The sequence below is a fragment of the Sturnira hondurensis genome, unplaced genomic scaffold (genome assembly GCF_014824575.4).
Source record: "Sturnira hondurensis isolate 20B ecotype Veracruz unplaced genomic scaffold, ASM1482457v3 Scaffold0022017, whole genome shotgun sequence".
NCBI lineage: Eukaryota > Metazoa > Chordata > Mammalia > Chiroptera > Phyllostomidae > Sturnira > Sturnira hondurensis.
Genome location: NW_028094648.1, coordinates 6580671 through 6592459, shown reverse-complemented (window position 1 = coordinate 6592459; position 11789 = coordinate 6580671). Strand labels below are relative to the sequence as shown.

Genomic DNA, 11789 nt, shown 5'->3' with positions numbered 1-11789 from the left:
ACCGTACTGTGGGCAGCTTGTGTCCTGCTGAGCAGCCAGCGGCCCTGACCTAGGCGTAGCGGTCTGGGCAGACTTTGGGGGTGTCAGTGATGGAGCTGTGTGGCTTTGGGGCGGCGGCCACCCTCCCTCCACTTTCCCCTGAACCTGACTGGCGAGTCCTTCTCATGGGAGATCCACTCCAAGTTCTTAAGTTAAGAGATTCTGGTAAAACATCTTTTAGCCAATAAAAACAATTTTAGACAGAGCTTTCTGCAGCTGAGAAATTAACACACTTTAAATGAATAGGATACATGATTTTACTCCCAGAAAACATATTCTTCAATTATGGTCTAAAGCCATAATATCACTATTACTGATGCCGTAACCAAAACTAGGACCTCTCCTGTTATTTCTCAGGCACCTGCTTGTCAATTACCCTCAACTGGCAGCCCGCTGGACAGCCAGCTTCCTTGATCATGGACTTTGAATTCATTACATTAGTCTGCCACTATTTCCTCCACAACCCTTTCAAGTTCGTTGAAACTTCACAGAACTTCCCAAAGTGTAACATGTTTGAAAGAATGTCAAGCTGGAGTTGAATAGTTCCATCCTGACCTCCCATGAATGTTAATCATCCAATATCACATTTTTATACTCCCACTCAGTATCAACATGGTTAATTCCCATCCATGTGGGTGCAGAACTAGAATGGCAGGTCTGTGAAGAGCTGGTTTACTGCATAGTTGAGCAGTGGTACTCAGAGCAGCCTTCAGTATCCCAAAGAATTTATTACATAAGGATACATGGACATGGATCTACAAGGTACAGCAGAGCCCACTGAGATTGTTACTATCTATTACCGTTAGCTTACACTTTAAAATAAAAAGGGAAATTAATGGCAAGAACACAGGATATACACTGTATATCACTGTTTGCTTGGAAAAATGCAATGCGAACACATATTGGTATTTGTAGACCTGCCTTTGTAATTTAAAATGTTAATGAAATGTAAATTTTTTCAATACAAAAATGCATGAATGTTCACCTCTAAGCTGCATTGTGTCCAACCTTGCTGGAATCCTTTTAAAAATAATTTTGTCCCCAAACTCCCTTGTGGTCCCTTTTCCTTCCATCTCACCACTACCAAAGAAAATGCATTTCACAATCACAGACGGTGTCAGCAAAACATAACATTTTAATTTAGAGAACAACACACCCTTGCACTTTTTGGTAACCAAATACAGTTTTTGAGTTCCGAGCTATTCATCATGAAGAGAATGTGTTTAATCTGATGTGAAGTTGGCTACCCCACAGTCTAGTCAGGCTGTAGAATGTTTAACTCAGGGTCTGGTGGGCTGCCAGCCATTCTAAATGTTTTCACACAGAACAGCAATAAATAATTTAATGTCTAAGTCACAGTTCTCAGGTTTGGCAATGGAGCTAGAATTTCATCACTTGCGGAAATAACCATGGTTGGGTTTTTTTTGCAGTGGGGGTGGTTATAACAATTTGCCTTTAGGTGCTTTAGGCATAAGTGACACTCTTTTGAATCAGTCAATTTTAATACTGCTTTCTGATTTCAAACAATTACTTTTAGGATTTAAAAAACTGGTAAGTGTGCAGAAGGGAACATTTTATTTATAGTATTTATTGCAGGAAATACCCCCACACTGTGTGGCGTGGTCACATGCCTGCAGTTTCAGTCCTCACACTGTCACTAACAATCTATTGTATGAGCTGAGAAATATGACAGACTCCCCAGGTCATTTTAAGGTTAGAATGGAAAGGGAAGATGTCTTATCAAAACTGGAAACGTTTTTCAAAATATACACACTCTCCTCTCTCTTTCTGATGCTAACTGGGGGTGGCGGCAGTGGTGGTGGTACAGCCATGTGTGCCTGAAAAAACAAAAAACTCCCCAGTTGATTCTCATGCACATCTCCACTGGCCGTCTCTGGGACTTCCTCCAGCTCCGAGATGCCAACGTTTTTTAAGCTGATGTGGACCGTGGCTAAAGAGCAATACCCAGAGCTGACAGAATTGGAAAGGGAGATTGTGCTTTTCTGCACATATACTTTCTTCTAAGCTCTTTCCTGATGCAGCCTAATTGTTGATGGTTTTGACAGTTAAAAAACACGCCATGCATTTTAAGTTACCTAACTTGTCTTTGCTTTAAGCAATACACAGAATAAATATTGGTCAGATAATCAGGGCAGAGGGGTTGATTTCTTACACCTACTTGCCTTCTTTTACAAAACCACCTTCTAGCACATAGCACTTAGTATGGTACAAACAACGAAAAACTGGCTCCTCGTGAATATTACTGATAAATTTTACTCATCTTTAGAAAATAATTTCATAAGGGGGCTACATGTTTGATGCTCAGAATAAAACTATCCTGCTTCTTTTATGTACATGAACTTCCCTTCAGATTAGGCTTTCCAAGTGTAAGAATGTTAAAGCAACTTAAAGGCAAGTTTCAATAGATCATTTCTAATTGGGGGGATAAAAACCTCTCAATATATCCTACAAAAGTACTTTGTTTCTCCCTACTTTTCACCTATAATTAATTCTTAGCCTATTTCCTTATTCATACAAACCTTAACTTTAGGATATCAGTATCATTAACACAGAAACCACTGACAGAGCTTAAGCACCAGACTGAAAATGAAAATTCATCCCTATACTTTTCAAGTTTAGTCTTTAAGCTGGAGATTATTCGTTTTAAAAGCTTTTAAAATATTAAAGGGGAAAAAACCAGAACTACACGTAACCCAAAATTTGGGGACATAAGACAAAAATTCATTGTCTGAAAACTGGTAATTTACCCATGAAGTACAGTTGACAAGCATCTTTTAGGGGAACATATCTACTGAAAAAATACTGTTATTTAATGACAGATATTAAGGATTTTTAAGATTTTTAAAATAAATTTCCTATCTCCCAATGATAGCAGAGTGCCTTTGCAATTGATGCTTCTTGCCCAGATCATTCAATATTAAAGAACTGATGCTCTAACCTTTTATTTTACTGAAATAATTAAATGTTTAAACAGAACACCCATTTTCCACTTCCAAATAGTGCAGGGCTTCTCATTTAATACTCGAGACTGCCTCCCCTGTGATCCATTTTTAATTTCATCTGATTTGTGCAGCAATTTTCTTCAGTTTTATATTATTTTGTACATTTCTAATTTGAAATGTCTAAAATTTCTTTAAGTTCCATCAGTGCAGTATTTGTGCTGATTAAAAAACAGGACAAAGCCGTACGCATTCATGCCAGCACGTCTGAACAAGGTGAACCAGCCGAGGGGCCACAAAGGTACACCTCAGCACCTCCAGACACGGCCGCCTAGGCCAATCGCTGCACTGCTTCCAAGCAGGTCTAGCTGGCATTCTCCTTCCATTCATAATCTGAGTATGAGAGTTTCCTAGAAGAGAATCTTTGGAGCCTAGAATATGATCTACAGTCAGGAGCACATAACTAAAACCTCCAGTTTCATATAGTTAACATCCTTCTTACCTAGAATGACACACCAACAAAAAAATTTAAATACGCTAGTCCACACCACTGAAGAACTGCTTGATCCACCGGGCTTCTTTAAGGACAACTGAAGGTCATCCTGTATAGAGTGTCTACTCTTAAGTTGCGCTCAAGAAAAGACTCAAACAGAGAATCGGGGTGAGAGAATCATCTCTGCCCCTCAGAAAGTGTCTCGCTCTTCAGTGGCCCTCCATCAGTCAATGAGGTAACCTGTGGAGTGCCAGCCCGGGCTCTAAAAAGTGGGTGGTCTTTGCAGAGGGAGGTGCTTGCTCACTCTACCTCTGGCCGGAGCCAGTTCCTGCAGCTGGACCAAAGGCAGCCCACAGACTACACCAGGCACATTTCTTCATTTCTCACTTGAGTGCCCTTCTTTAGTTCCCTTTCAACTGCCCACTTTATATCGGCTTCATTACACCACCGCTCCATTTGTAATGTAAATTGGGAAACTCGGGGAAGTTTTTCTTTTGGCCTTGTCTACGGAAGAATACGGAGAGGTATTCAAAACGTATTAACACAAATCAATGGCACCAATAAAAGCAAAATCTCCTTAGCAACATAATCTTGATTGCAAAAGGAGAACTGAGAGCATTTAGCAGAACAGTGGCCCACATGGAATACGCATTTGTCTGGAAGAATCCAGCACAAAGCCTAAAAGAGAGATTTTGAAAAAATCCAAAATTAACTCACAGGGAACAGTTACTCTTTTTTTCAAAAGTACACAATTGGCTACATTAAATCTATCGTGCGCTTTTGGCTCAGCAACATTGTATCACACCGCTTTGCAAACTGACATTACAACACCCTGCATGCTTCCCGTGAGTTACAGGGTGTTTTTTGTTTGTTTTGTTTTTTGAGTTTTTTCTTCCCTTCCTTGATTTCTTTAGTAAAGCAAACAAAAAAGTCTCAAGAAATATTCATTTCACATACAATGCAAAGAAAATTGAATGGCTTATCTAACAATATCTAAGACTGTAGGTACAAAAGGTTGGGCTATCTTTTGCGCGTTCGGTGATAGATGCTAAGATAGTAACTACTGCAAGCAGAAATAGCAATTTTGCTTAGGCCTCCATTTGTGAAAAGGGAAACAATATACTGCTGAGAACTCTCACGTTTGTCTTGGATGGAAAAAAAGATAGAAATTCAGAAAATAAGGAATTAACTATTTTAAAACTACAATATTGAGATGACTGAAGGAAGCAATCCAGAAACACACAATTTCCTTCTTAGTTTTTAAATGTTTAAAATAGAATCAATTTCATTTTGCATTTTAACTAAAACAATGTCGGTGATGAAGGTAAAAGTATCTTTACCACCTACTGAAAAAAAGATGCCTTAGTAAACTGAGTTACTATTACTTTATCTGATGTGTATGTGTGTATATATGCAAACACATTTTTTTCTCTCTCTATATAAACTATTTCTTAAAGGTCTGCATTGAAATCTGAGTCAATCAAGTAAAATGAAAAAAATAAAAGTGTATGACAGTCATTTGATACAATGCAACAGAAAAAAACTTTACTTAAATACTGCTTAATATGTATATTTACAGAGTGGTGATTAGAATTATTTCTGCCTCCCCTTGGAAGCTTAAACCAATGTTAAACCTAAACAGAATAATCGAGAATCCTATACAAAAGCTGTATTGGCTTTTAAAATTTAGGGACAACTTGAAAAAGACCTTTGGATAAAAATGTTAATTACATAAGTTGCATTTTTCTAACTATAATGCAAGTTCATGAATACAATATAAAATTTCTTTAAGTTTATTGCACATAGTTCCTAAACTCATACTCATAATATAAATTCTTTTATTCCCAGATACTTGTACAGGTTGTCCACAGAAGAAATACGTGTGTGTGTTCATGCACGTGATCATTTCAACACACAGTTTGGTCCATTTCATTTTAAGTGATTCGATCTCCAAGTTCCTGACTCGTTTCCAACTTCACCTAAATTGGCTTAAACTTTTATTTAAAGACCAAATGCTGTGAATTAGCTTATATTTTAGTTCTGAGCATAAAATCACATGCTGAAGTCACGTGGTACAACAGACTCACTTAAAACAAAAACTCAGCTAGAAGCATATGAACCAAGTTCAAATTAGGTGTCTAGCTGTCTACTAGAAAAATTCTGTCAATGAAGACAATTTTGTAAGATTAAATACATAATCATCAACATGAGGCCAAAAACCGAGCCACCTTAAATATAACCCGTCTACATATTTCTTCACAACGATGAAGGTCAACAAATTTTCATTTAACCAAAAAAAAAAAGCTTCTCAACATCAAAAGATTTATATGTTTGGCAATGACCTTCTTAGTAATTAAAAAAATAGTAATATATACCTTTAAATTTCAAGTGCACATTTTCATTTTCTTAAATGTTACTAGACTTAGCTGAATGTAATTAGAATTACCTGAAAGCATAATAAGAGACCCTGGTCTTGGGACATAATTGTTCACCAATCAGAAGTTCCTGATAAATTATACTTGAGAGTTATTCCATGCTCACTAAGGACATAGGAACAAATTCCTATAATCATTTCTTTAGTATTTTTAAATTATCACACAAATTATACAAGATAAATAGAATACTTTATTCCAGATACTCTCCCACCATCTCTTCAAAAGACATGATAGTGGAGGAAAACTCTGTCTAAAACATTTTTCTTCTTTAAAAAAATAATTTCCATTGTAATACATAAAGAATATAGTAAAAGAAAGTATAAAGCTGTGTGCAATCCCTGGCACTAACTTTCCATTGTGTAAACCCAAGTGCAGGTGGGATAACAATGCAGGTATTTCTCTCGGCCAGCAGGTTTCTGCATGTCGCTTCCCAATGGTGTCTCCCTTGCCTCCACTGCCAGTTTTACGACGCTAAACTCTTCTGAGAGGGCAGAGCATCATTAGCGCCAACAAAAGTAAAAATAAATGGAGATTTTAACAGGGTTTTGATAACTTCAGTGAACAGCTAGCTCCTGTTTAGGAAGACTTCACGGCAATGCAATGTGACTGTGGTAACTACCTAAAATTAAATAAGCTGCTACTAAAAGAGAAAAGAGAACGTGATCTTTTTTATTTAGTGCAACAGTTTCTTGAGAGAACAGATTACTTACTCTTTTCAAGAACATTTGAAGTCTATGTAGCGTCCACATCAAAAAGAACTGGAGCCAGTTTTGCTAAATTAAGAAGCAGTAAGAAAGATAACAGGAAAGAAAAATCTGCAGTCTGAAGGTACATTACGGTCTGACAAAGGAGTAGCCAAAACACTGCCTGTTACTTTTGTTCTCCTGAAGGCTGGTTGACATTGTTTCTTAAAAAAAGAAAAAAGGGAGGAAAAAAAGGAATAGATGGCCAATCTGCCAAAATTAAGAATGCCTGGTGTGGTCAGTTAATTGAAATATTTCTGAGAGAAAGAGCTAGGAAAGTAATATACTATCTGTTTTTCATAAAAAGAAAGAAGTCAACTCTCAAAGTCAGACAGAGCACCACGTTTATGAAGTAGAGAGGCATGATTCTGCTTAAGTATGTGAGATGAAAATATATTTTAAAAAGTATTACTAGGAAAAAACCCTTTTCTTAAGTATTATATTTAATGTCTACCTGATTTTTAAACATGCAAAGCATTACTATGGGTCCATACAAAGAGTACTCATTCTAATGCTTTAATTTTAAATGCCAAATCTGAATAACTCAAGTTTTTGCTGACACTGTGTAAGTCAAAAAAGCTACTCAGTCCTTAGAAGTAAACATCTAGCTACTTATTTTTACTTTTACATAGGATGTAACAAATAACAGCAAAATAAATGATTAAAAATATGAGGTAGTCATATATCTTCCTTTTGTGGAGATGAAAATAAAAGTGAAGAGGCCAAGTAACTTGATCTTGCACAAGAAATGAATTAAATAAAAATCAGCGTCAGCATTCTGAATTTGTTTTCAGAACTGTCAAAGACACAAACCACCTCTGCCGTTTCAGCGTACCATGGGGGGAAGAGGAGACTGCTCCCTCCTGCAGAGACAAGTACACTGAAAGAGACTGATAATATAAACAGTCTGTAGGTTTCTCTTAAATTACGACCTAAAAGTCTTTGTAAAAGTATAGAACAGGATAAAATTCAAAGACAAATCTCCTTCAAACTGCAACTTATATGACAAGTGTGGTTCCTAAAAATAAAGCAAAGTTGGCTATCGTATCTATAAAAAAATTAAGAGTAACTTGTCTTTTTAAAGGTTAAACTATTATGAAACAATTAACAGTTTGGCTTAGGACTGGCCATCAGTCTATTCTCTCCACCCTAATACTAGACCCAAATCAGCTTTCTTCAGAAACGGTGTTTTGCAAAACCCCATACGCAATGATCTAATCACAATAGGACCTGTTGAAAAAGAAATTCCAGTTATGCCACTGCACCAAATTGGGAAATTAAGTTAAGAAACTCCATTTAAAAAAAGTACCACCTTAGGAGAACTGAAAGTGTCAGCTCTTCATCACTTACTGTAACTGACTCATTCTAACTGGCCTTCTACACACCTAGCTAAGAATACAAAAAAATTAACATGCTTACTTGGACCTTTGGAGAGGGAAGATAGAAAGGCAATTTGGAACTTTGTCCCTGAGTGAAGACTCTGGACATCAAGAGGACAGCAACAGGACTCACAGTGCTTCAGTAAGATAGGAGAAGGAAGCGGGGTCCAGGACTAGATGCTGGAATTCAGCTACAGACAGTTTTAAAACACATTGTACTTTTGATTTACTACTAGTGACCAACAGTTGAGACAAAGCAAATATTTATAGTGAAAATCAGGCATGCAGCTAAATGTTGCAACTGTGAAGCAGGACACCATAAAATCTGGAACAGTCTATACACCATGTTACAGAAAACCAGAGCAGTGAGAATCACGCAACCCATGGGTCCAGCTGTACATGTTACTGTTTAACATTTTTATAAGCATAAATTGGTAGGAAATGTCAAAATGTTATACAGTTGGACTAATATAAAGAAGCGACCAGAAGATCTGTATAATTAACACTGGAAACACAACCATGAAGAAAGTTGTGGTTTTTCTTGATTTAAAATTATTTAATTACAAAACTAGTTTTATGGTAAGAAAATCAAATCACTGTTTACCACTATCCCAGGTTTGAACACTTCTTGATTTTAGGTCTAAATTACATGTTTATTTTAAATGAACAAAACTGAATCATTGAAGAGTCTTAATAAAGCATCTAATAACCGCTTTATATAAGGTAAGGTGACCCTCTTGTGAGTGTGGGGCAATATCCACCTTGGAAGCTAAATGTGTCATAAATTAATATAGAACAGAGTTTTTAAAGTACATTACTTGATTTTAAAAAATGTCTGCACACAGGAATGGTGGACTGATTGTAAAACGCCAATAATGTATAAACAAAGACCCTAAGCTACTCATTTTGCCTATATAAAATCTATACATTGGGTTTGCTGCCAGTAACACTTTTCCTTGGTTGGTTTTAAAGTACCTACAGGTCATGTTTCACAAACTCCAAGTCAGAAAACAGGAGCAGGAGAACAATCATTGTTTCAAATATTTCTAATTTCCAGCAACATGTGCGCTTAGATTCTTGACTCAAGAAAGGCTAAGCCAGAGGGGCTACACTGGGAGCGACTAGTGACAACCCAAGCACAGAAGTCTGACTGCTCACTGCACAGTTGGCTTCGCCCCGCATGTGAGGCACTGACAGTCCCTTTCTGTGGAAAGGGACCCCTCTCCCATTGGAGACAGAAGAGAGCGCATCTCTAGGGAATCTTCAAGCAACTGACACACCTCTCAAAGGAATTAGAAAAGCTTTTAAAAATCCTACACCTAATACCGTCAACTATAAAATTATCTTGCTGTTAAAATATTCTTAAGGAAATCATTAAAAATGATAATTTATAGGAAACCAACAGGAGAAAAAAATTGCATCTAAAAAGGAACGATTCTTCCTATAAAGCTAATCAATATGATGCTCTACAAATTTATAAAACTCTAGACATGGAACACTGTGTTGCACAGTCTGCAGTCACACCTGTCTGCTCCTTCTGAACACTGAGGCAGATTTAGCGCCCTGCATACGGCTTTCCACACTGGACCCGGAGGAGTACCAGATTTCTGAGTAGCATTACCCTTCAATCGCACTACTTCATGGTGGCCGGCTGCAGCCTAGCAGTGTCTGGATTCTTTGTACTTGGAGCTCTTCAGAGGAAGTGTTTTACAAGTTCAAGTTGTTAAGTGTTTTAGGGGACAATGGAAACAAATAACTCATAAAAAATTCTAGTTTTTAAGATAGTTCCTAATGTCTGATATAGGATATGGGATATAAAATACTGGCATTCAACTATTCAAATTTATATAGAATTACAATACTTTGGAGAAGTACAAAGAAACGCTTTTTAAAAAACACAGGTATATAAATTAATGAAACTGGTATTTAAAAGATTTAATACAAGGGAAAGGGCATTGTATATTGTATATAGTGGTACCAATTCTTCATACAAATTATTAAGCATAGTTTATATAACTTCAAAAGTTATTCACATTATTGCTTGATACCACAGCTGTATGGAACAAGTTCTTGACACATTAAAATTTGTATAATTTCAGGTTTATAAAAACAAAAATTTACACATAAGCCATTCAGGAAGTTTTAAAATGCATGGACAAATGTACAACCAAAAGGAGAAAGAAAATATATATGTTTGTATGTATTTAAAAGAAGCTGATCTGGTTCAACTTTAAATGTCACACTCACCATCAAAACAGTACACACAACTGGACCAAAAGCAAACTTGTAGACAGAAACAGTACTGAGTATGCCTGCCATTTCTTACTAATAATCTGTTCTAACCAGTTTACTTTTAATTCTAGAATTTTTGCCTTCTTTCAAAAACTTTTTAGAGAAGCTTTCTACAACTGTGTTAGATTGGGACAAATATTTTCCTTAGAAATTTTTTAAAGGAGTATTCCCATACCTTTGTATATAAGATTTGACAAACAATAAAAAGTAACCCAAATAAGGCCATTATTATCATCTTGATAGAAAATATACAGATTGCAATGCTACTATATTTACGATCCTGAGCTCTAGTGAACATCAGATGCATGCATACCACCCACTGATTTGTCTATCCTAATAAAAATAATTTAATCCTGCCTTGCTACTTCTGAAGACAGAAATCCTTTCAAAACTTTTTGACAGATCTTTGTAATGTTACAGATATTTCTGCTGTAAACAAAGCATTATAAACTGTATGAGAAAGGATATGTTAAATTCCAAAAAGCTACTGAAGAATACTTACTAATTTAAAATAACTATGTTAAATTTAAAAAGGAAGAAAAATAATACAAATAGTGTGCTTTCTAGAATTGATAAGTAGAGTCTTACAAAGGTGTTTTTCTACATTAAGGAATTAATAAATAAAGAACTGTGTGTACCTTGATGATAAATAAAAGGCTGGCCACTTTTTATGCTAAGTTCAAATGTATTTTTTTGATAATACAAAAAAGTAATCCTTGAATATCAGAATACATAACAGAAAAGAGCACAATAACTTAAGTATTAAACATCTGTATGAAATAACTGTTGCAAAGTTTGACAAAAATGCACACTTATAACATGCGGTTATTAAAAAAAAAAAAACAGAAAAAAAAACACCACACGATTCTGTAGAACCAATGTTATGTCACCACCAGAAGAGCACCAAGCAAGGCACCATTGGAAAGACAACATACTTGGAAAGTCTATAAATAAAGTAAATGCTAATCTGGTCGAAAAATCGGCGTCTTTGGTAAAAATTCTATCAGGATGACCTGTAGAAAGATAGAAAAAAGTTTTTCAAAGACTTAAACAAATTTTTATCTTAACAAAATGTCAGTTACATTCCATCACTTGAAACAACTCTGACAGTGCCTCCGACACACAGAAGAATACGGGCATGAATATATGAGAAAACAGAACTAGTATTTCTTAAGAAATAACTACTACAAGTATTTCATCCTCCATGTATCTATTTAATCCCCAAAACTTCTCTATGAGGCAAGTGTTACCATCCTCACTTTATAGATGAGGAAAATGATGATCGGAGAAGGGTAACACCATGGACTGTGGAGTCACTGTTTGAACAAAGGTCTGTCTTAAGAGCAAAGCTCTGCTTTTCCTACCGTACTATGTGGCTGCAGCCAACCCAGCGTTTACTTCTCCAGGTTGCCACCCATGTCCTTAAGCAATTCAACCGGTCTCTAGGT

General features: G+C 36.2%; 1 protein-coding gene across 2 annotated transcripts in view; it reads right to left on the bottom strand.

Moving 5' to 3' along the window:
* Nucleotides 1–1470: 1470 nt before the first annotated feature.
* The window catches only part of CHIC2 (cysteine rich hydrophobic domain 2), a 52561-nt gene continuing 42242 nt past the window's right edge, over nucleotides 1471–11789 (bottom strand). For both annotated transcript variants that reach the window (XM_037034227.1, XM_037034226.1), the window contains exon 6: nucleotides 1471–11354. In XM_037034227.1, coding sequence (XP_036890122.1) covers nucleotides 11304–11354 — 51 coding nt within the window. In that variant the 3' untranslated portion in view covers nucleotides 1471–11303. The remainder of the gene's footprint in view (nucleotides 11355–11789) is intronic.